This window comes from Diceros bicornis, unplaced genomic scaffold (genome assembly GCF_020826845.1).
Source record: "Diceros bicornis minor isolate mBicDic1 unplaced genomic scaffold, mDicBic1.mat.cur scaffold_73_ctg1, whole genome shotgun sequence".
In the NCBI taxonomy this organism is placed as follows: domain Eukaryota; kingdom Metazoa; phylum Chordata; class Mammalia; order Perissodactyla; family Rhinocerotidae; genus Diceros; species Diceros bicornis.
This window is the reverse complement of record NW_026691615.1, coordinates 1,942,946-1,966,903: the sequence shown is the minus strand read 5'-3', so window position 1 is coordinate 1,966,903 and position 23,958 is coordinate 1,942,946. Positions and strand designations below refer to the sequence as shown.

Genomic DNA, 23,958 nt, shown 5'->3' with positions numbered 1-23,958 from the left:
TGGCAGTCAATTTAATCCAGTCCCTGAGGAGTTCTGGGTGATGCGCTTGGGTTTGGACTGGATTGCTTCCCCTGTTAACCAGAATCCTTGTCTAGCCTTGACTTCTAAGCCAATGGCAGAGCGGCGGGGGCGGGTGTAAGGTGACTGACACCTCTCTGGTCAAATGGCAATGACGGGAGTAAAGGGGCCCAGTTTTGGTGGGAGCCAGTGGGAGCGCAGCTGCATTGGGGCGGAGCCGGCCACAGACGGTGAGAGGGGATTAGCCGGAGCGGGATTGAATGGCAGCCGACGTGGGCAGTGGCGACCGGCTGCCGGGATTCAGGCCTCATGTCTGGGTTATGCCCCCCAGGAGCCTGGCTGGGTAGGCCGGGCACGTGGCCTGCTTGAGGCCTTGGAGATCGGGTGCTTCCGGGGGTGGGGTGGCCGGAGAGGAGAAGGAAGCCCAGGGATCCCCTGTACCCCCTCTTTTCTTTCCACTCAGGGATCTAGAGCCCCCACTTCCCTTCCAGGACTCATGGACCCAGCTCCGTCCCGAACTCAAGGGTCTGGGGCCATGGGTTCCCTCCCAGGACCGAGGGATCCCACACCCTAATTCCACACCACACACCCGCTTCACATAAGGTCCTGGGAGCCAAGCTCCAAGCTCCAATCCCAGGCCTCAACTTCTCTCCTAGACCCAGGCCTCATCCAGCCTTCCATTTCCCATTCAGGACCGAGGGGCCCAAGATACCCAGCCCCCCTCCTAGACCCAGGAATCCCAGCTCCCCAGCTCCCCTCTTGTGGCCAGAGATTCCAGACGCCTAGCTCCTCTCTTGGCCCCGGGTATCCAGGTCCCCATCTTCCCTTCTCGACCCAGGTATCCCAGACACGTACAGCAGAAACCATCTCTTTATTCGTGGTGGTCTCCACATTCACCATTTCGCTCTGGAGCCAGGACAGGCCACAGGAGCCACACTGGAGTCCAGACTAGTCCTGGCTGCACCCTGGGGAGGGGGCCCCACAAATCTTCTGACCCAGGCCCCCAGCCTGCTTCTCTTGACACAAACTGCCCTAGGGCCTGAGCCTGGAGGGCTCATGGGGCCAGGGGACACTGGAGCCTCCTGTCTATTTCTCCCCAGGGTGTGTCACCTAGTTCACTGCCTATACCCCCAGGGTCTTCTTCATGGCTTCATACACCACGTAGCTGATGCCGCCTGCTGGCAACACCTTCAGTAATGTGGGAGCCATGCCTCGGTACAGCCCCAGCCAGCCCTGCTGGGCCAGGATCCGCCGGAAGACTCCGCGCATGGTGGAGTCCTCCATGGTGTCTGCGGGGATAGGGGCAAACTCAGGGCCTCGGCCAGAGATGACCCTGCCTCCTAGGGGGGCTGGAATGTTGGGGGATGGGGGCAAAGCCAGGGGCAGGGCTCATAGGGGGTCAGTTGGAAAGGAATTTGGAAGACTTTTAGAGGAAATTGGTCAGTTTTGGGAGAGTAAGGGGCAGGAATTTTAGGATTCATTCTCAGGAACATCTTAGAGAACATTCGGGCTTATTCGAGAGACAACTTCTAAGATCTGCTAGAGATTTGGGGAGTGTGCCAAGGGGTCGTTTGGGGACATTTTCAAGATCAGGGTAGTGGGCTAAGCACCTATTTGGATGTTTGTGGATTGGTTTAGAGGCTCAGAGTCCATTTGGGGGAATCACATTTGGGGAGTTCCCAGGGTATTGGGGGAAGTGGTTATGAGTTTGGGGACATCTAAGGGTCAAATTTGGCAGATTTAGGAGCCATTTTAACTGTCAGATCCCGTTGACGGGTGGATCTGATTTGGAAAATTTGGGAGGTCCTTTGGGGAAGATATGTCTTGAGGTCAGTTTGGGGGCCTGGGTCATACTTGGGGGAAGTTTGTGGGGGCCAGTCGAGAGCTGGGTGTTCATTTTAGTGATTTGTAGGGTTAATTGAGGGCTGGGATCAGATTTGGGGGTAAGCATAAGTCTTGGTGGGTTTGGGGGTGAGCAAAGCTGGCCAGGATCGGATGTGGAGATTCGGGAGGCAGTTTGGGGGATGAGAGTTCAGAGAGCTGGGGCAACGGGGGAGGGGCATGTGCAGTGGCCACTCGGGCCAGGCTCACCTTGGGCCTGCATCCTGGTGCGCACCAGAGTCAGCGGGTAACTGGCCATCTGGCCGCAGGTGGTGGACAGCGTCACAGATGACAGACTCACCAGGCCACTAGGGTCCTCCATGTCCCTGCCTGACTTCAGCCAGAAGCACCTGAGCATCTGCAGGAGAAAGGGGCCAGGAGGAAGGTCACTATGTGTCTGGGTTCACACCACCCCCGCCACCCCCTCTGCGGGTCCCCCACCTCATAGATGGCCAGGTCAGTGCAGGCGTATGGGATGATGCCAAGCATGTTGGGCAGGTAGCCGCGGTAAAGGGCGCGGGTGCCCTCCCGCTCCAGGATCTGCCTGGCGCAGTCCAGAAGCCCCTTGTACTGGCCTGTCCGGCGCAGGGTCAGCCGTGTCTTCAGCACCTGGGGAGGGTGAGGAGTAAGGCGGCTCATTTGTGGCCATTGTCCCCATTTACAAACGAGGAAACTGCTCAGGAATGTGCACAGCTGCGTTTCAAACCCAGGGCGTCAGATCCCTTGGCCTGTGTGTGCTCTCAGCCCAGGGTTCAGAAGCTCAAGTGTGACAGAGGCCAAGAGGGTAAGGGAAGTGATGTGAGCCGAGTGGGGTCTGTGGCAGCTGCCACTTAGCACCAGCCATAGGTAGCACCATGGGAATATGAGCCCCAGGTGGCCAGATCTGCCCATGTTCCAAAAGAAGCCAGAAATCGGAATTTTTATGAAATGCCCCAATGTCAAAATTTTGGCAACTCTACAGTTGTGCAGAAGACAGAACACCAAGTGTGGCAGGCCAAATTCTAAGGCGATCCCCAAGATTCCCGGCCCCCTGGTACGCATGCTCTGTCAATGCTCCCCCACACTGTGAGTGAAGGCTGGACCTGTGAATACGCAGGGATGTCACTCTGCTGATCAGGTTACATGATGTGGCAAAGCTGAAGGGGTTTTGCAGATGTAATGAAGGCCCCTAAGCATGACTTTAAGTGAATCAAGAAAAATTGTCCCGGGTGGGCCAGACCTAATCAGGTGCACCCTTTAAAAGAGAGTCTGTTGCCAGAGACAGAAGTCAGAGAGATTGGGAGCCTCAGAGACACCCTCTGGTTAGTCTTAAACAAGCAAACTGTTGTGGAGAGGACCACATGGCAGGGAACAGTGGGTGGCTTCTAGGAGTTGAGGACCTCAGTCCTACAGCCACGAGAAGCTGAATCCTGCCAACAACCAGGGAGCTTGGCAGAGGACCCAAGCCTTAGACGGGTTCGTTGGTAGCCCAGCTGACACATTGATTTCCTCCTGATGAAACCCTGAGCAGAGGACCTGACTAGCTAGTGCCCAGACGTGACCCACAGAAACAATGAGATTATAAATCTGTATCATTTTAAGCTCCTGAGTCTGGTAATTTGTTATGCAGCAATCGAAAATGAATGCATTTTGGAAGAAACTTAACCAGCTAAGAATTATATGAAGAAAACTTTAAAAGATAATTGAGCAAATGAAAGTGTTTTTGGACGTGTAGACCCAACCTCATATAGATGGCAATAATCTCTAAACTTATTTATAAATTGAACACCATCCCAGTAAAAAATGCCAGTAGGTGGTTTTGTTTTCTGAACTAGACAAGTTGCTTCTCAAGTTTAAATGGAAAAATCAACAGAGGAGAATAGTCTTGAAAACTGATAAAAAAAAGAGCAGGGATGGGGAATGATCAAACTTAATATCAAGCCTCAAAAATTAAAGACAGGAGGCAAAACTATATAGACAGTAAAATAATGAGTGGTTGCCAGGGATTGGGGGAAGGAGGGAGGGAGGAATGGGGTGGCACAGAGGATTTTTAGGGCAGTGAGACTACTCTGTGTGATACTGTAATAGTGGCTACATGTCATTATACGTTGTCAAAACTCATAGAAAGATACAGCACAAGATTGAACCCTGATGTAAACTATGGTCTTTAGTTAATAACAATGTATCAATATTGGCTCATCAATTGTAACAAGTATACCACTGTAATGCAAGATGTTAGTAACAGTGGAAACTTTGTATATATTGGGAGAGGTATATGGGAACTCCCTGTACTTTCTGCTCAATTTTTCTGTAAACCTAGAACTGCTCTACAAAATAAAGTCTATTCATTAAAAAAATTAGAAGATAGTAGTGCATGAACAGACACCAGAACAACAAGAAGAAAAAGCCAAAAATAAACCCAAATAGGGGCAGGCCCCGTGGCCTAGTGGTTAAGTTCAGTGCGCTCTGCTTCGGCAGCCCGGGTTTGTGGATTCGGATCCCGGGCGCCGACCTACACCGCTCATCAGCCATGCTGTGGCGGCGACCCACATACCAAATAGAGGATGGCACGGATGTTAGCTCGGGGCGATCTTCCTCAGCAAAAACAAACAAACAAAACAAAACCAAAACAACAACAACAACAACAAAACAAACAGATAAAGGAACTTAGTAAATTACAAAAGTGGCATCTCAGATCATTCAGTAATTGGTAAATAGTGTTGAGGTGACTGGGTAGCTATCTGGAATAAAAGTTTGATACATATCTCATATGAAGAAGGAGAAGAGGAGGAGGAGGAATCAGTAACATCTGGCAACTTTCCTCTTGTTTCATCTTCTAGGGGGCCGATATTTTCTTACCTCCATGGGGTTGATCAGCGTCTGGGAGGTGGCCACTGCCAGGGAGCCAGCAAGGAGACGTTCCTGAAAGGGTGGGGACTCATGCACTCCGCAGAAGTAATTCTTACACTGGGACAGGAGAGAGGGGCGTGAGAGAAGAGCTACCCATCTTCCTACCTGAAACCCATCCGGGGGAGAGGTCTGGGACCTGGAGGGTGAAAGTGTGTCTTGGATAAGGATCTGGGCTTTTGGGGCGGGGGTATAGGAGAGGTTGGGATTGAGGGCAGGGCTGGGGAAAGCAGCCCATCCCCGCACCTGTTCAAAGACGGAGAATTTGATGGCATACTCGGGGGCAATCTTGAGTACATTGATGCCATTGCCCCGCCATAGGGAGCGGAAGCCCCCCTCCTGGACCATGCTCCGTAGCCCCCCCAGCAGGTTCATGAAGTTCGTCTTGGAGGAGTAGACCTGGGGGTAGGGAGGCCCCTAGCCCTGTGAAGAGCCCTCCTCCCCATCTCCATACCCATCCCAGCCTGGCGCTCAGCCCTATCCTGTCTCCAGCCCCCCAACAAACCCTATCCCCCTCCCAGCCCCATTCTTTCTCCAACTCCTTCCCTGGCTAGAATTCTGTAACCCAACATAGACCCCAACCCAACACCCACCCACATTCCCATCATCTCTCATCTTCCTCCCCTCTCCAGTCCTATTTTGTCTTCAATGCCATCCAAAGATCCCATCCCCAATCTCCTGATCCCTAACCTTATGCCTGTCCCTGGTACCATTCTCTCAACTCCTTCCCCAACTCAACTCCATGCCCCATCCACATGGGCTCCATGGTTATCCCGAACTCCAATTCCCACCCCACCTCCATTCAGCCTCTTCTATCTCCAACCCCTGTCCCAACCCCACCCTCATGCCTGTTTCCAGCTGCACCCCCACCCCCATCCTGAACTCCATCAGCTCCACCTCCGTCCATCCCCACCCCAATGGCTCCAGCACTGTGCCCCCAACTCACCTGCATGTACACCTTGGCGCGGTCCAGAGGGGCTGTGCCGGTACGAGACACCGCCCCGGCCATGGCTCCCGAGAGCAGAAACTTCCACAAGGCCCCCTCATTACCCACCTCCAGGACCTCCACGGGGACCATCAGCTGCTCTCCCGTGTCCAGTACCTGCAGGGCAGACCCAGCTCCCGCCCGTACTCAGCCAGGCTGGAGCTCCTTCCCCAGACACATCTCCAGAACCCCCTCCTGGCGAAAGGCCCACTCTGGTCCCCCACTGCATTAAGGTGGAATTCTAGGCATTCATGGAGGGGAGCGGGCCATGCAGAGGAGATGGGCTGGAGGTCCTGGGAGACCTGTGGTTCCCAAACTCACCTGCTGCGATGGGAGGTGCTCCATATCATTTTCACCCACGTGCCCAAACACGTACCCATACACGTGTGTACAGCCTGGGTTCCGGAGGAGGGGTGGGGGTGGGGGTGGGAGGAAGGGTGAGTGCGGGGCTTTGATGAATAAGGCATTGACCCTCTTCAACAGGGTCTGGACCCTCAAGCAAGGCTTCTGAACCTCCTCAGGTTGGGCCCCCATGGCAGCCAGAAGGTCAGGACACTTAGGTTCAAACCCCTGGTGAGAGGTTTGCCCATCTGGCAACCGTGTGGGAGGGGCACCTTGTAACTTTGGGTCCCAGGGGATTGATGAGGTCACAGAGGCCCTTGTGACCTCACTGGATACGGTGGGCAGAGTGAAAGTCTCTCCCCAAAAAGGTCCACTTCTTAATCCCTCTGAACCTCTGAACGTGTTATGTTACACGGCAAGGAGAGGATTAACTTTGCAGATGGAGTTAAGGTTGCTAACCTGCTGAAGGGGAGATGGAGAGATTATTCTGGATTAACCAAGTGGGCCCAATGTAATCTCATGAGTCCTTAAACAGGGAAGAGGGAGGCAGAAGAGTGGGCACTAGAGTGATATAATGTGAGCAAGACTCGACCGGCCATTGCTGGCTTTGAAGATGGAGGAAGGGGCCACGAGCCATGGAATGCAGGTGGCCTTTAGAAGCTGGAAAAGGCCGAGAAGCTGCTTCTCTCCCGGAGCCTCCAGAAGGAACGCAGCCCTGCTGACAGCTTGATTTTAGCCCAGTGAGATCCATGTCAGGCTTCTGACCTCCAGAATAATGCATTTATATTGTTTTAAGCCACCAAGTTTGTGGTCATTTGTTACAGCAGTCATAGGAAACTGATACACTGCGTTTCGTTGTCATGGCAACAGAAGATGGAAATGAGGGAGAATGGGAAGGCTCTGGAGCTCTGGGAGAGAGAGACACAGTTGGTCCCCAAAGTAAGACAGACATAGGTTTGGAGTCAGAAGGACCTGGGTTCGGATCCCATGTCAAACACTTCTTGCCGTGTGACCTTGGGGTACGGGCTTTACTTCTCTGAGCTTCAGTTTCCCCATCTGGAGATTGGAAGTAACGGTAAACTCCATCACGTAGTGTTGTCAGTAGGATCCAATGAGAGTCTTCACTGAGGGCACTTCCGTCCTCCAAGTTGTTTGGGTCAAAAACCTTGAAGTCATCCTTGATTTTTCCTTTTCATGCCCACAATCTGACATCACATCCTGTGAGCTTAACCTTCAAAATATATCTAGAAACTGGTTGCATCTTACCATATCCATGGCTACCGCGCTGGTCCAGCCCCATCATCGCTCACCTGGACCACTGCAGTCCCCTCCGCCCTGGTCCCCCTACTCCTGCCCTCACCCGCCCCAGTCTGTCCTCCCCGCAGAAGCCATCAGAGGGCGCCGGTGAGCACCTGAGTCAGGTCCCCCCTCCTCTGCCCACAGCCCTCCAGGGCTCCCCCTCCCTCCGGGGAGAAGCCCAAGTTCTCCCCGCTGCCAACCAGGCCCTGGCCCCTCCCTGCCCTCCCTCCTCCCTCTCTGCCCCTTGCTTCCTCTGCTCCAGCCACACGGGCCTCCTTGCTGTTCCTCCAACACACCAGGCCCGGTCCTGCCCCAGGGCCTTTGCACAGGCTGTGCCCTCTGCCTGGGATGTTGTTTCCCTAGACCTTCCCATGGCTCCCTCCCTCACCATCTTTAAATCTGTATTCAAATGTCATCTCCATGAGGCCTTCTCTGACCACCTTGCAGTATTTCTCATCTCCTTCCATCCTTAATTTTTCTCCATAGCACCTTAGCTTTCTATGCTGCTACACAGTCACTCACTTGTGTTACTTATTGTTCGTCTCTCTCCACTGGGATGCAGGGTCTGTGAGAATGGAGATTTTTGTCTGTATCATGCACTTCTGTATCCCAGCCCAGAACTGGGTCTGGCACAAAGTAAGTGTTCAATAAATGTATAAGTAAGTGAATGAGATAATTCACTAGAGGGATTAGCACAGAGGGTACATAGTACTTGCTCAATAAATATAAGTTCTTTTCCCTTTAAAGATGTCAGTGGAAACACCCTTTATTTTGCAGGTGGGGAATCTGAGGCTTAGAAAGAGAAAAGCAGCCAGTCTGATGTCCCACTGCATGTCAGGAAGCAGAGCCTCCTAAATCCCAGCCATAATGTAATGGGATAGAGGAATGTGGACAAGGGGCCTGCCCAGTGGTGTGATGGTTCAGTTCGTGCACTCTGCTTTGGCAGCCCGGGGTTTGTGGGTTTGGATCCCGGGCATGGACCTACACACCGCTCACCAAGCCATGCTGTGGCGGTGTCCCATATACAAAGTGGAGGAAGATTGGTACAGATGTTAGCTCGGGGCCAATCTTCCTCACCAAAAAAAAAAAAAAAAAGGAAAAAAAGAACGTGGACAAGAAAATGGACATTAACTGGCCCAATTAAATAAAAGTAAGTGGTAACACTCAGTGCTGGTATGGCTGCAGTAAAATTGGCAATGCTAGTTCCTTGTTGGTAGCTGTGTATATTGCGTATAATTTTTCTGGTGGTGTAACTCTGAGATAGTCATATCCTTTGACGCAGCAATCACCCTTCTGGGAATTGATCCTAAGGACATAATTCAAAGGAAGCAAAAATGCAAAATAGCAAGGCTTGATCCTTATTTGAGTGCGTGAAAAATTCATATCTATGTATGCGTATATATATCAGTTAGCTATTGCTGTGTGACAAATTAGCCCCTCACAAACCATAGCTTAAAAGTCTTTGATAACCTAATCTTGGAAGTCATATACCATCACTTCTGCTGTACAGTCATGCACCGCATAACGATGTTTTGGTCAACAATGGACCGCGTATACGATGGTGGTCCTGTAAGTTTAGTACCACATAGCCTAGATGTGTAGGAGGCTGTACCATCTAGGTTTGTGTAACACTCTATGGTGGTCGCACACCAACGAAATCGCCTAACAACGCATTTCTCAGAATGTATCCCTGTCGTTAAGACCACCTTGGTCATACAGACCCACCTTGGTACAATGAGTGAGGGGACTACACAAGAATGTGATACTAAGAGGCAGAGGTCACTGAGGGCATCTTGGAGGGTGACTATCATGGTCCACAGAGGAAAAAGTTTGGTCATGTGAAGACCGGCAGAAATTGGAGTGATGGGTCTACAAGCCAAGGAACGCCAAGGATTGCTGGCAGCCACCAGAAGCTGGAAGAGACAAGGAGGGATCCTCCCCTCAAGCCTTCAAAGGGAGCATTAAAATTTTGGACTTCTGCCCTCCAGAACTATGAGAGAATACATTTCTGTTGTTTTTTATTCATGATAGCCAAAAGATGGAAACAACCCAAGTGTCCATTGACAGATGGATGGATAAACACAACGTGGTCCATCCAGATAATGGAATATTACTCAGCCTTGAAAAGAAAGGAAATCCTGACACCTGCTCCAAGGTGGATGGACCTTGAGGACATGATGCTCAGTGACATAAGCCAGACACAGAAGGACAGACACTGTGTGATCCCCTCACAGGAGGCCCCTAGAGGAGTCACATCCACAGAGACAGAAAGTAGATGGTGGGGCCAGGGGCTGGGGGAGAGGATGGAGAGTCAGTGTTTCATGGGGACAGAGTTTCAGTTTGGAGAGATGAGAAAGTTCTGGAGATGGATGGTGGGGATGGTTGCACAACACTGTGAATGTGCTTAATGCCACTGAACTATACACTTAAAGCAGTTAAAACGGTAAGTGTTATGTATATCTTACCACAATAAAAAATATATCAATCTAAAAAAAATTTAAGCCCCCAGTTTGTGGTGGTTTATTACAGCAGCCCTAGGAAACTAATACACTTGTGTAATTAGAAAAAAATACCGGAAAAATTAGAAGGGCTCATGAATGTGGACTTTTTCATTCCCCTACCTTACAGATGGGGAAACTGAGGCTCAAAGAGGGAGTCATTTCCTGGTCTTCTGGAACTGTGTGTGACAGATGACGACTCATGTCCCTTCCCTGTGGGTATTTGCGGTGGTCCCACATCCACCCACCCCTTTCAGTAAAAACCACAGTAAAAGAGCTTAGAAAATGTATTCCTTTTGTTCTTTGCCTTTGAAATGACACACACAGGCAGGAAGTGGGGCATGATGTCGGTGGGGGGAGGTGGAAGCCTTGGGGGGGGTCCTCCGGCCCCCGATACATCCCAGTTCCTCTTTCACTCATTTAATGGGGTTTCCCAAGGACTTGGGAGGAGTGGAGTGAGGGGTCCCCCAATTATCCTAAGCTCAGAATGCATCTATAAAGTGCAGAATGTATGGAGGTGGGGCTGGGGGCTTGGGTTAGTTGTGGGGGAGGGGGTTGTCTGCTCTTCTCTGGTAGAAAAATAGACCTGGAGTGAGTTTGGGGGATGTGGCTTGTTTTTGCATAACTGGATGTCTGGGTTTAGGGAAGGGTGGTCTGTGTAGACTTGCTCCTGGCTTCTGACACTGAAGCCTGGGGAGGGTCCCCTTTCCGTGTCCCTGGCATCACTTTGCCTCTTTGCCAGCCACCAAGAAAGTGACTGGGTCCTCCACAGGGCTCCAGGCTCTGGGGGCATTATCAGCCAATAAGGTGGGAAGGGGGTGGGAGATGCTGCAGAGCGTCGGGGGAGGGGGGCAATTGAGGGAGTAGTTTCTCCATAAGGCCCAGGGGTGTGGCCATGCTGGGGAGGTGGGGCGGGGGCGTGGGTATCCAGCATCTGTGCAGGGCATGGAAGGGGCATCCAGCTGGGTCAGGACATTGGCCAAGTCCTATGGGTTTTCTGGAGCCGGGAGGCCAGGTCCTGGGCTCCCTGCATGCTCCCTAGACGATGGGGCTTGTGTCATGGGGGGAGGTCTCTGGCTCTAGTGTATCTGGGACGGGGGCATGTGGGATCCAGGATGCTGTGATTGGCCTTTTGGGATCTAGACTTGGGGTCTGAGCTCTTGGGATCCAGTGCCTGGGGGATTCGGGTCAGAAACCAGGGGTTAAGAGGTTGGGATCCAGTGCCTGGATCTGCCTCCTATGGGTGAGGTTTTGGTATCCAGTGCCTGCAATGAAGGGATCTGGGATCCAGCAGCTGTGGTGCCAGGACCCACTCGCTCCGCCAGTGGTTTTAGAATCCGGCGGGTTGGGGAATCTGGGATCTGGTGGTTGGGGGTTGAAGGTGTAGTGGTTTCAGTGTAGGGATCCGGCAGTCAAAGCAGAGGGCCCGGGACCCAGTGTTGAGGTAAAGGAATTCAGGAATCCAGTGGTTGGGGTGAGGGGATCTGAGATCCAGTGGTTGGGGCCCCGGGATCTAGGCATTGCATTGTCAGGATCCAGTGGCTGAGGTTTCTTGATATCCATAATCCAGTGGAAGAGCTTGGAGATCCAGGGCTTGTAGCATAGGGATCTGGGATCCACCAGTGGCGTTGGGGATCTGGGATCCAGTGCTGCATGGGGACACTGGATCTGGTGCCTGAGACAGCTGGGGTCTGAGTGATTAGATGTGGGGATTTGTGCTCCTGGGGGTTGGGGTATCAGGATCCATTAGCTGGGTTATGGGGGATCCAGTGGTTAAGATGTGGGGGTCCAGGACCCAGTGTGGGGGGAAACAGGGAAACGTGGGATGTGGGATCCAGTAGCTGGGATGTGGACACGCAGGACCCCATGGCTGAAGTGTGGAGATCCTGTGGTTTGAGTGTAGGGGGGCCTGGGATCCACTGCCTGGGCCATCAGTCTCCAGCGGCTGAGGTGTAGGGGACATCATGATTGACGTGAGGAATCTTGTGGGGGGCGGGCTCTGGGTCCCTCACCTGGATGTGACCCCCAGGGCCTGCTTCATGTTCTCGTAGACCACATAGGAGATGCTCACAGCCGGGATAACCTTCATGAAGTTGGGGGCAATGCCCCGGTAGAGGCCCCGCACGCCCTCCTGGGACAGGATGTGACGGAGCAGACCCAGCATGGAGAGCTGGAGGCCGCCCTCGACGGAGGCTGGGAGGGGGTGGGGGAGGCCAGGTAAGGTCCCTCTCTCACTTCCCCCTCATAACCCCTAGGGCTGGACGAAGTGGTCACTGTAGCAGGAGGGAGGATGGTTAGACTAAAAGTAGGACCTACCACTCAGAGTCAGGACTTCTACCAGCCTTAGAATTGGCTGCTCACCTTTTCACCCCAATCTGGAGGGCCCCAGTCTGGAGTCGATTAGAAACACAGCAGGAGTGTGTGTGCATGGTGGGAGAGGGCACAGAAATCTCCTCCTCTTGGAACTCAATTCCCTTCCTCTTCTCCCAGCTAACTCTTACCCATCCTTCCAACCTCCATTCCAAAGCTCTTCAGGGAAGCCCTCCTTGGCACCCCGGTCTAAGTCTGGCTCCCCTTCCCCTTTATTCAACCCTAAATCCATAGTTAATTGTGGAATGATTTATTCAGCATCTTCATCCCCAGCCTGTGAGCTCCTTGAGGGTGAGGGACGCAGTCTTGCGCACCGATACCCCCCAGCAAAAATCACGAAACACAAATACTAATATTCCCAAGGAAATTCGCAAAACAGATTCAGGGGTAGTTGGAGGGGTGAGGAAGAACCCACAAAAGAAAAAGACAGAGAAAAATGATACAACAATAACCCGCCTGGCCCTGCCCCTCCTTACCTGGTTCCTGGCCTTCCCTTCACGATAACCCAGCCTTGCAGATTAGACCTCAAGTTACCAGCCCGGAGATGCTAGCCAGCAGCAGCCTCCCAGCTGAGATCGCTAGGGCGCTCTGCCAGCACCCGCAGCATCTGTCCTCCTAGCTACGGTCAAGGGCTCCCATTCTAATGTCACAAATGGGTAAACTGAGGCCCAGAGAAAGGTAGGGACTTTAGTCAAGGCCATCCAAATCCAGGAGGATACCAGCCCAGGACTCTGCCTACCCGGGAGGAGGAGCTGGGCAAGGGGGGGTGGGGCCCAAGTCGTGAGACCTTCCCTGCCCCATCCTCCCACCCAGGCCTCACCTTGGGCCTGCATGCGGGTCCGGACCAGGGCCAGCGGGTAACTGGCTATCTGGCCACAGGTGCTGGAGATGGTACCGCAGGCCAGGAGCACGACGATGCCCGGGTCTGCCGAGTCGTGGCTATTCTGCTGGAGCCACCGGTTTTTCAGGGTCTGGCAGGGGTGAAGAAGGGAGGAGGGTGGGTTGGAGGAGGGTGACACCAGGACCCTGGCTTCAGAGGCCCCGCTGGCTGGCTTCTGTATCCCCTGACGGCTGGTACCAGCTGAGCACTCAATACCTCCTAGGTGCCGTGCAAACACTTTACCAGCATCCTCTCACTCGGTCCTCATCTCGACCCTCTATGGTACATGGAATGATGGCCCCATACTGTCCACGCCCCAGTCCCTGGAACCTGTGAATACGGTACCTTATGTGGCAAAAGGGATTTTGCAGACGGGATTAAGGTAAGGACTTCGTGATGGGAGATGATGCTCGAATATCCAGAGTATCCATTGGTCTAATGTCACCACAAGGCTCCTTATAAGAGTCAGAGAAGGAGACGCGATGATGGAGGCAGAGGCCAGAGAGAAAGGAAGAGGTTGGGAGATGCCAGGCTGCTAGCTTGGAAGATGGAGAAAGGGCCCAGGGGCCCAGGAATGCAGGCAGCCACTGGAAACTGGAAAAGGCAGGACACAGATTCTCCCCTAGAGCTTCTAGAAGGAATGCGGCCCTGCTGACACCTTGATTTTAGCCCACTAAGACCCGTTTCGGACTTCTGACCTTCATAACTATAAGATAATACATTTGTGCTGATATAAGCCACTAAGTTCGTGGCTCTTTGTTACAGCAGCCACAGGGGACTCATACACTCTCCAAGGTGGGCGCCCCACCCTTATCCCTTACCATTTCAGCTCAAATCTGCCCATTTCCAACTGCCAGCATCCACAGCTCTGCCTGAGGAGTTTCTCTGCTCCCAGGCGAGGCTGCTCTGAGCACAAAGGAATAGGCAAGAAGTGCTGAGGAATTAGCACCCCCAAATGCAACCTTTGAATGACTGATCTGGTGTATCAATACCCCAGCTCCCTAGCCTTTCTGGGGGAGCATGCTCTATGCTGCCTCCCAGGGTTCTCCATCAGAATTCAGTTCCACCTGCCTACCCTGGTAACTTGCTTCATGACACACCATTATCTGTTCAATTGCATCCCCTCGAAAAGAGATGTTGGAGTCCTAACCCCAGGACCTCAGATTGTGACCTTATTGGGAAAGAGGGTCTTTGCAGATGTAACGAGTTAAGATGATGTCATACTGGAGTGGGGTGGGGCCTTAATTGAATATGACTGGTGTCCTTATAAGATGAGGAGGAGAGAAATAGAGACAGAGACACACAGTGAGACGACAGCCATGTGGCAGCGGAGGCAGAGACTGGAGGGATGGGTCTATAAGCCAAGGAATGCCAAGGATCGCCAGCAACCACCAGAAGCTGGGAGAGAGGCAAGGAAGGATCCTCTCCTACAGGTTCCAGAGGGAGCACGGCCCTGCCGACACCTTGATTTTGGACTCTGGCCTCCAAAACTGTGACAATAAATTTCTGTTGTTTGAAGCCACCCAGTTTGTGGTACTTTGTTACGGCAGCCTTAGGGGACTAATATATACTCCCCGTTTTCATTACCTTCCCTTCCCTGTCTCACTACCTCCCCAAAAAGCCACTTGCCCTCACATCCCTACTTCTAGAAGACCCCAAACTAAGACAATTACTATTATAATCCCCACTTGTTGATGAGAAACGAGGCTGCAGGGAAGTTACCACCCAAAGCCACAAAATAAGGGTGCAAATCAACAGTCAGAGCCACACCTGAGTCCAGAGCCATGTCTCTGGTCTTTAGGGCAGCCTTCTGCAAGGCCTTTGTAAAGACAGAACCTTCTTTTTGGCTTTAGGACTGGGGTGGCTCATAGGTTTCATCTCCTATGCCAATTCTCATCCATTGGTAATGGCTGCCTGGAACTGCGGAGAGGGACTCTGTGCAGTGATGGATTAGTGATGTCTGGCCCAGGCACACAACGGGCAAATGAGAAGTAAGTGTTTTTACCATTATTGCCTTTGCAATTTTAAATAGCCTTCTTTGGGGTCTGGAGCAACACTTGCCTAACAGGTGTTTAATGAGTTTTTAAGAGCTGTTCTGTTGAAAAGAGTTCTGATGACTGGATAAGTACAGCCCACACTGGGCTAAAAAAAAAAAAAAGTTAAATCACTTTTCTGTGGGACTTCTCAGAGGCTTTAAGGGACTAACATAGATTTTGAAACTCCAAGAGGGCACAGGGTTCCTCAAACTTGTTAGACCTCCGAACTCCCTTTTTTGGTAAAGAATGGATTAAATAAGGTTGCGTCTTATTTCTGCTCATGACCCTCAAGTCCGCCTAGTGCCTTAAGGATAAACCCAAACTCCTCATTATTGAGTCCTTGCTAACTCTTCAATCACCCCTAGAAAAAACTCAAGACTTCCACTCCTCCAACGGGTCAAATTCGCTCCTGCTTCTGGCCCTTTGCACACACTGTGCCCCCTGCCTTGTTCACACTCCCCCCTCATACATGCTCAGCTCATTGCACTGATGTCACCTCTCAAAGGAGTTCCCACACCCCCCTCCGCCCACTGTTACTTTCGATGACACATACTGTTTTATTACCTTCTGAGCACTTATCAGGACCTGAAACTACTTATTTGCTGTTTGCCTGGCCTCCTTGTTCGTGGGAGTGGATGCCCCAGGAAGGCATGAATTGTGATGTTCACACTGAATGCCGTACCTGGAGACATCAGCGCGGGACCCGGCACATACGGATGCTTAGTAAATCGTTGCTAAGTGATCCAGTCAATGAATGAATGATCAAATGAATGAATGAGTGAAGGCCTTGTCTCAGTGGCTGCATAGATGCTGGGTGCTGGGGAGGGCCGGTATGGACGGCAGATATGGAGTCTTTTAGATCAGGACCAGCTACAAAATTTGCAGGGCCCAGCGCAAAATAAAAATATGTGAGGTCCTTTGTTCAAAGATTGCTAGGAATCTCAAGACGGCAACAGCAGAGCATTAAACCGAGAGCTGGGGCCGGCCCCGTGGCTTAGCGGTTAAGTGCGTGCGCTCTGCTGCTGGCGGCCCGGGATTCGGATCCCGGGTGTGCACTGACGCACTGCTTCTCCGGCCAAGCTGACGCTGTGTCCCACATACAGCAACTAGAAGGATGTGCAGCTATGACAGACAACTATCTACTGGGGCTTTGGGGGGAAAAAAAATGAGAGCTGGCCCCTTCTGACTGCGGGGCCCTTGGCTGCCCATGAAGCCAGCCCTGTCCTGGATGCAAAGATTTTGGGGGATGCCAGGGGACGTCTGGGGCTGTGCGAATTGGGAGCATCTGGTGGTCCCACCAGGAGAAGGTAAAAGCAATGAATGAAGCCGCCAGAAGAGAAACAGCAAAAGTCCCAACTCCTGCTCTCCGGATAAAGGCCCTAAGATTCCGTCACGGGGTGTGGTTTTTACCATGACACTGAAATGGGCAGGCCCTGAAGATGACAGCAGCCTGGAGAGAGAGGCTGGGTCCAGTACGCGCTGTGGGGGAGATGGGCATCTTTGAAGCTCATCTTTGCTTGCTCCAATGATTCTGTGAGCTAGAGTGGTCCCCAACTGTCCCGTGTCCTGAGACCCTGGAAGGCTGAGCTGCAAATGGAAGGTTCTTGTAGTGGTAAGTGAAAGAGTGGGGGGGGGGTCCAATGCCTGAAGGGGTTCCTCAGGATCCCCAAACCCACGGTGCTTCTGGGCCCCAGGACTGTCTCCCCTAGCTCTGGAGGTAGATCGAGGCAGCCGCACAAGAAAGGGATATCCTGTGGGCAGATCCCAGAGTGGGGAAGAAGGGAGAGGGGGCGGGCTGCCCACAGACCTCATAGACGGCCAGGTCGATGCCCGCGTAGGGGATGATGCCCAGCACGTTGGGCAGGTAGCCACGGTAGAAGGCACGGGGCCCTTCTTGCTCCAAGATCCGCCGCGCACAGTCCCAAAGCCCCTTGTACTGGCCCGTTCGGCGAAGGGTCAGCCGTGTCTTCAGCACCTGGGGAAATCCAGTTATCCTTGGAAAAGCTGCCTCTAGAATCACTATATCCAGGAAGGAAGACACCTAGAAATAGCTACTCCTAGAAGGAGATACCCTGAGAATAACTAAATTAAAAAAATCCCACTTTCTCTAGAATCTTCTGCTATCCCTAAGTTCTATACTTAGAAATGGTTACACCTCTTAGAGTTGCATGTCGCAGCCACTGCTGTCTCCCAGTATCTTGGTCCCTTCTCTCTTAATAATAGAAACTGTAATTTTCAGCAAGCACACAGCCTCTAGAAATAAAGACTGCATTTCTCAGTTTCCCTAGGTGTGTGGCCATGTGACTAAGTCCTAGCCAATCAAACAAAAGGAGAAGAGGTATGTGTGACTTTCAAAATGCATCCTTAAAGGCAGGGAGGTGTTCTTTCCTTTGACTATTCTTCCTTCTTGGCTGGAATGTGGCTGTGATGACTGGAGCCCAACCAGCCATTTTGGTCCATGAGGTGGATGCTACGTGCTAAGGTGGCGGAACAACAAGATAGAGGGAAGGAACCTGGGTCTCTAACACTTTGAAGCCACCATGAAATGATTTCTCTGAAACAGTTTCACCTAGAAATGGTTCCCTGGAAACAAGCATCCTTAGAAGAGGTATATCCATAAACGACTGGCCCCCACAACTGCTGTCTAAACAGTCATAACCAACACCACCGTCCCCAGAAGTCACATCTCAAATTGTGATACCCAGACAGCCTACACATGAAACAGCATTGCTCTAATGAGCTGCAGTCCAGATCAGGAAGAGGCAAAGTTATAACCCCAAAGCTTAACACACCATGGAGTGAAATGGTTACTGCAGGCCCCCCACTCTGCAATGGGGCCTCCTCCAGGGTCCCTCCTTCTCACCTCCATGGGGTAAATGATGGTTTGGGCCGTGGCGCCAGCCAGGGAGCCAGCCACAAAGCGCTCCTGCACGTGCAGCGTCTCCTGCTGTCCTCGGATGGCCCGCTTGATCTGAGGGTCAGAGACACAGGTGGGCAGGACCTCAGGGTTGAGCCTTCCGTGCACTCGGACCTCCCCTCTACTGTCCTCCTGCTGTGGGCATCATACAGGGGAGCAGATGCCCACTCCTGGGGACCTGCAGACACTCCCCGCCCCCAAGCCAATCCTGCAAATCCTCCTGTCCAGCCCGAGCCTCCCCATGCCTGCCCCCACCTGCTCGTAGGCCATGAACTTGATAGCCGACTCGGGGGCAATCTTGAGCACGTTGATGCCGTTGCCACGCCACAGGGCGCGCACGCCCCCCTCTCGGATCATGCTCCGTAGGCCCCCCAAGATATTCAGCCGGTTGGTCTTGGAGGCGTGGACCTGGGCGGGGAGACAAGGCGGCTTTGGGGTCCCCTCCCGAGGCCCAGGCCCAGGGGAGGCAGTGGGTCCCTCCAGGGCCCCTCACCTGCATGAAGACCTTGAGGCGGTCCAGAGGGGCTGTGCCTGTCCTAGACACGGCACCCGCCACCGCGCCCGCCACCAGCTGCTTCCACCACATGCCGCTCAGCTTCTCCTGCTCCGAGAACTCGTCGGGGACAGTCAGGCACTCGCCAATGTCCAGGACCTGAGGACGCAAAGGCTGGGGTGTCAGCCCTAAAAGGGGGCATCTCCCTCATTAATCCCAGGACCCTGGGAGAGTCCACCAACGAATCTCGCTTGGAGATCCTGGGAGATCCCTCTTGGACCCTTACTGGATCCCACCAAAACATCCAACCTGGCAGTCTCCCACATGAGATCCAACATCCCTCCTGGGGACCGCCACCAAATCCCGTCAAAAGATCCTCCCCAAGCCTCTGCCCCATAAAGAGCCAATCAGATCCCTCTGAATGATCCAGATCCTCTGAGACTCAAGGGTCTCCCACATAATGATTCCAGAAGATTCCTCCAGGGCCACATAAGATCCTCCCAGGGACCTCCCATCTGAGGAGCTCAGCAGATCCCTCTTGGGGTCTCACCAGATCCCATAGGGATCTCCTGCACAGAGATCACCCCCCCCCCAGAGTCCACTTATAGACTTCCCAACCAACCTCACAGGTTCCCCAGGGTGGGAATCGCTGGATCTCCCAAGAGGATCTCACCAGATCCCACAGATGGATCCCCTCCAGAAACCATCAGATCCTGCCACAAGCATCACTCAGGGATTCCCACCCAGGAAATGGCAATCTAGACACCTCCTCCCCACAGCTTCTGGTGGATCCCATGGGACCCTCTGAAGACAGTGGCTTTCTAACTTGTCTTTGCAGCCCCAGAATCCTTTGCTGAGGCATATAGAAAACAGCAGAAGGGGAGCTGCGTGGGTTGAGAGTGAGAAGCCAGATGTCCCACAGCCTGTCCCCAGACGCCCCACACTAAGTCTGAAGGGCTCCAACCCAGAGCACAGACCTGCCCAAGTGAGTCCCCTGAGCCCCAGATGGAGGAAGAGAGGTGCAGAGCCTCATCCCCCAGCTGCTCCCAGGGGCTCCTCCTCCTAGAGTCCTGACCCAGCCCCTCCATGCCCTGGGGAGACCAGAGCAAGGCCCCCCGGGGTGGGGGGAAGGGGACCCGGCCCCCAGGGGAAGAAAGCCACCCCCGCCTCACCGTGGAATGCTTCCAGAAATAGAGCACGTCTTCCACATTCTCCAGCGAATGCAACAGGAAGTGGTCTCGCCATTCTTGCCAGTCAATGGTCATGGTGCCATCACGGTCCATACTAGGGGGGTCGGGACAGAGTCAGTGCCTGGGGCTCGGGGTGGGTTGGAGTGAGGTTCTGGTCGGTTTTGGGGGTAGACTGAGCTCCTCTGCACTGAGAGCTTGCCATTTTACAGAGGGGGACACTGAGGCTCAGAGAGGCGAGAGACTGGCTCAAGATCTTCCTGGCTCTGAAGCCCAACTTCCCCTGGGCTGGATCTGGGGTCCAGAGGCTCAAGGTGGCTGAGGGGTCCTGAGATTCGGGACTTCCAGCTACTCACCTGTGCAGAATTTTCTCTGCCTGCTCCAGGGAGATGGAAATGCCCAGAGCCCGGAAACTCTGCTGGATCTCAGAGACATCGATATGACCTGGGGAGGGGACCCGAGGTGGGAAGGGTGTGTGTGTGGGGACCCTGGAGATGAGGAGCTGGACAGCTTGGAATGAGGATGGTCTACCGGCATCCAGAAACCCAGGGTGAGGTTTGCAGCAAGGTTGGGGGGGGTGGTCCCTGATCCATTGGGATCAGAGAGGTGGACTTGGGCAATGTTGGGGGCTCCTTTGTTCCATGAATGAATGAATCCAGTAATACTTATGGGGGTCCCCAGGCCATAGGGGATCACGAGGCAATATTGGGGACCCAGAAGAAGCTATGAGGGGTGACTCTGTCTTATTGGGAGCAATAGGGGGGATCTTGGTCAATCAGAAAAATAATGATAATAATAGGGGTCCCACCCAGAAGGGAAAGGAGGTGGGATGGGCTGGCTGGGCCCCGAACTACCTAGCTGGGGGTGAGGCGAGCTCCCAAAATAGCCTGTGAGTCATCAGGGAGATGCAGCCCTCCCCCCTCCTCCTAGCTCTGCCAATTCTAACGCCATTGGCGTCTGCGGGGCCCCCGCAGCCCCATCCCCGGGACTTACCGTCCTGATTCCGGTCCAGACTGCGGAACAGAAGCAACAGACGCTGCTCTCGCTCCTGCAGGTAGCGGGTAAACTCCTCCAGGTCAAGACCACCATCTGGGTCAGTGTCACCCTCACAGGACATGCCCTGGCAGGGGGGAAGGGTCAGAGGGAGCTCCTGGAGGCTGGTCCCCGATCTGGAAGGGGCACAATGAGCTTATGCCCCAGGAACCCAGGGCCCCCAGAGCCTAGAGGGCAGGGGCAGCAAAGGCACCCCCTCCCTCCATCAGCTCGCTTCGCAGCAAGATGCCCAAGGCCATGGTAGGTCTGTGAGGCGGATAGCGGTGATCCTATTTTCCTGGCGAGCAAACCGAGGCTCTGCAAGGTTAAGTCACTTGTTCAAGGTTACAGAGCTGGGAAGCAGTAGGTCGCAGCCTTGGGATCTTGTCTCTGAAAGCCTGTCCTTCCAGCTGCCTCTTATAAAAACCTGTCCCCAAGGCAGTTTCAGGAGCTCCCATTAGAGACAGCTCTGGGCGATGTGGGGTAATGACAGATCCGAGCAGAGCAGCCTCGAGACCTCTGTTTTCCCATCGGGAATGTGGGAGGTCGGACTGGAGGCCTCAGGATGCTGCGGTGACACTCCAGGGGCATCTGAGGCTACAGGTGTGAGGGCCCCGGGCTTGGGGTCAAGTTCCTGCTTCATAGGTATACCCCTAGCTGAATGTGGCCTCAGGCAGGATTGGGTCCCTGGATGGGGCAGCCTGGGGCATTGAGCCAGGCCCAGGAAGGGGCAGCAGAGGGAATGCAAACACAGAGGCTGGGTAGCTGGCTGGGAGGGCAGTAGGTACCCAGAAGACGGGGAGGAGAGAGGGGAGGGTGTGTCTCCTGGAGGCGGGAGCAGGACATGTCGTGGGCTGTGCAAAGAGTTCAGAGGAGGGTGTGTCCAGGGCAGTGGGCAGAAGAGCTGACCAGCTCCATTCCCTGGCAGACATCCCCCAACCCCCGGGAAGGAGGGGACTGGGTGTTGGCAGGCGACCTGCAGGCCTGGGGACTCGGTGGCCCTGTTCTGAGCGAGCCCGTTAGGCCCAGACACGGGTGGGCAGGGGGAAGGGGACAGAGACGCCCAGGCTGGGCACAGCTCCCGGAGTCCAGCCACAGGCAGTCCCTGGCGGCTCCCGGCGCTCCATTCAGGGGCTCGGGGTGCCCGCTGCGCGCAGAGCCCGAACGCGGGGGTCCCGGCGGGGGTACCTGTTGGGCGCCGCGGTCCGGGTCGCCCGCGCCCAGCCGGGCCAGGCCCTGGCGCAACTCGTGCACATCCACGCGGCCATCCTTGTTACGGTCCAGCTCCTCGAAGAGGCGACTCCAGCGCTGCCGCCGCTCCGCGTCACCCGGGCCCCCCCGCATGGCGCCCGCCCGGGGGGGAGGGGAGGCCCGGCAGGGGCGGCCTCAGCGGGGGCTTAGCGGCTCCCCCTCCCCCCCGGGGCCCCGCAGGGCCAGCTCCGGGGCCGCTGCCACCGCAGCCTCCGCGCCGTCCGCCTGGCTCTGGCACTTGCAGGAGGCGGTGACTGTTAGCCGTCGTCGCCCGCGCCAGAACTTGCGTCTCCTCCCCCGACCCGCGTTGAGGGGGGAGCGGAGCTGGGGAGGGTGTGCGGAGAGATGTCAGGGATGCTCCCTTATTGCATAGCCTAGGGAGCCCCAGGATTCGTTCTGGGAAGAGGCACTGGAGAGATCAGTGGTCTCAATTCTGGTTTCAGAGTTTCGTCTCTGCGTGCCTCAGTTTACCCTCTGCCCAAGGGGACGAAGTAGGGAGATGTCAGGGATTGTATTACGTAATCCCTTTCCACTTAACCTCCCTCCGCTACTAATCCTCTTCAGGAACGAAAGTTCTCGCTTTTCCCAGACATTCTCAAGCAGCAACTCTGCGCCATCTAGCCCTCCATCTGCCCGCCCGCTCAGTTCACATTCCCCGCTCGGCCACAGAAACAGAAGATCAAGACGCGGTGCTCTCCCTCTGGGCCTTCATCCCGCCCGCGCGCCTCCTTTCTCGGTCCCTCTCAGACAGGGAAACGGAAGATCAACGCGCGGCGCGGCTGCAAAGTCGGCTTCCTATTGGCCAGAGCCGCGAGAGCTGCGCCCGCCCGCCCCACCTCGCCCACCCACCTGGGCGGGGCCTCCCCACTGACCCTGGGCTGCTTTGGGCCCTGCGACCCGCGGCTCTGCCCGCAGCCTTAAAGAGGCCGCGGCCGGATCCAGATGCCCCGCTGACAGCTCTCTCCGGACCGACCTGGAGGGTCTCAGTGTCCCAGGCGCGGGTGGGCATGAGGACTGAGCGGCTGAGCGCTGGAGGCGGGGCCCCAGTTTGTCACGCTCCCTGCACCTGCCTAAAGTCCCTCCCGCTAGTGTCGGGCGCAGTTTCTCGATTCACCATTAGGGGGAGGGGCGCCCAGACCACTCGACAGGAATAATAATAAAGAACAGCTAACATTAATTCAGTGCATTGCACATGCCAGGCTTTTTACTCGCCTCTCGCGTCGTCCTCGCCAAAACCCTATAAGGTCTGTGGGACTGGCTTTCCCGCTTCACAGATGAGGACACAGGAGGTTAAGCCGCTCTACCCAGGCCACGTGCCCAGGTAGGGGCAAAGCGGGGATTTAACCAGACCTGGGATTTTTACCCATCGCTCTATACCCTAGAAGGGACTGATTTTCTCTTAACCATGACTCTTCAGCCTAGAGCACCGAGGGGGGCATCTTATTATCACTGTCTTTTATCCAAAGACACAGCTGCGAGGGCACATTTGGTTCCCACTCAGCTTCTGCCCAGACAGGTGCGTCCCAGACAATCGAGCCTTTTATCCCCTCACAGATGTTTTCATTCACAGGTGATTCTTGCAGGTGCCCTACACCATGGAGGATACCGATATTTTCCCAAGGACATGCCCCAAACAGGTATTTTCTCACAAATACACCCCTGACAGGTGGGCCTCTATACACATGAGCATCTGTCCTGCCGCCACCCCCCCAGATGTACTTCCATGTGAGCGTGCCTCATGCAGAGGTTCTCAGCTCTTCCTCTCATTTGAGCTCAATTCTATGCAGATGTTCCTCAGACAAGGCTGTTTCTCTCATCTCACAGGTATGTTTCTCAACAGATGTCCCTCGACCCAGGAATGCGTTATACAGCCTCTCCACGGG

At 54.3% G+C, this 23,958-nt stretch overlaps 2 protein-coding genes across 6 annotated transcripts; both read right to left on the bottom strand.

The window, feature by feature from the left end:
• Positions 1-831: 831 nt before the first annotated feature.
• On the bottom strand, positions 832-7,412 carry SLC25A41 (solute carrier family 25 member 41). Its single transcript, XM_058537936.1, has 7 exons — positions 6,092-7,412; positions 5,732-5,887; positions 5,032-5,184; positions 4,738-4,845; positions 2,341-2,508; positions 2,110-2,257; positions 832-1,307 (listed from the first exon to the last, which is right to left on the bottom strand). The coding sequence occupies exons 1-7, from the start codon at positions 6,302-6,304 to the stop codon at positions 1,141-1,143; spliced, it is 1,113 nt and encodes a 370-aa protein (XP_058393919.1). The 5' UTR covers positions 6,305-7,412; the 3' UTR covers positions 832-1,140.
• Positions 7,413-7,657: 245 nt separating this feature from the next.
• SLC25A23 (solute carrier family 25 member 23) lies at positions 7,658-22,830 on the bottom strand. 5 transcript variants are annotated; one of them, XM_058537942.1, is made up of 11 exons: positions 22,013-22,828; positions 20,786-20,912; positions 20,149-20,236; positions 19,778-19,889; positions 18,606-18,764; positions 18,368-18,520; positions 18,059-18,166; positions 17,003-17,170; positions 16,606-16,782; positions 13,100-13,250; positions 7,658-7,976 (listed from the first exon to the last, which is right to left on the bottom strand). In XM_058537942.1, exons 1-11 carry the CDS (start codon positions 22,166-22,168, stop codon positions 7,939-7,941), a joined length of 1,437 nt encoding a protein of 478 aa, XP_058393925.1. In that variant the 5' UTR covers positions 22,169-22,828; the 3' UTR covers positions 7,658-7,938. The 5 variants fall into 5 exon arrangements, with proteins under 5 accessions (XP_058393925.1, XP_058393923.1, XP_058393926.1 ...); XM_058537940.1 differs by lacking the exon at positions 7,658-7,976 and adding an exon at positions 8,526-12,102 and having other exon boundaries at positions 22,013-22,829; XM_058537943.1 differs by lacking the exons at positions 7,658-7,976; positions 16,606-16,782 and adding an exon at positions 8,526-12,102 and having other exon boundaries at positions 22,013-22,826.
• Positions 22,831-23,958: the final 1,128 nt, after the last annotated feature.

What these genes read in the sequence shown, in the direction of transcription:
- SLC25A41 (XM_058537936.1), bottom strand. Translation starts at nt 6,304, where the DNA reads ATGGGGGCCCAACCTGAGGAGGTTCAGAAGCCTTGCTTGAGGGTCCAG. An exon ending in AATTCTCCGTCTTTGAACAG is followed by an intron (nt 4,846 to 5,031) that starts GTGCGGGGATGG and finishes CTCCTGTCCCAG; the next exon opens with TGTAAGAATTACTTCTGCGG. An exon ending in CGCTGATCAACCCCATGGAG is followed by an intron (nt 2,509 to 4,737) that starts GTAAGAAAATAT and finishes CACCCTCCCCAG; the next exon opens with GTGCTGAAGACACGGCTGAC.
- SLC25A23 (XM_058537939.1), bottom strand. Translation starts at nt 22,168, where the DNA reads ATGCGGGGGGGCCCGGGTGACGCGGAGCGGCGGCAGCGCTGGAGTCGC. An exon ending in GCAGAGAAAATTCTGCACAG is followed by an intron (nt 19,890 to 20,148) that starts GTGAGTAGCTGG and finishes CGACCCCCCTAG; the next exon opens with TATGGACCGTGATGGCACCA. An exon ending in AGTTCATGGCCTACGAGCAG is followed by an intron (nt 18,167 to 18,367) that starts GTGGGGGCAGGC and finishes TCTGACCCTCAG; the next exon opens with ATCAAGCGGGCCATCCGAGG.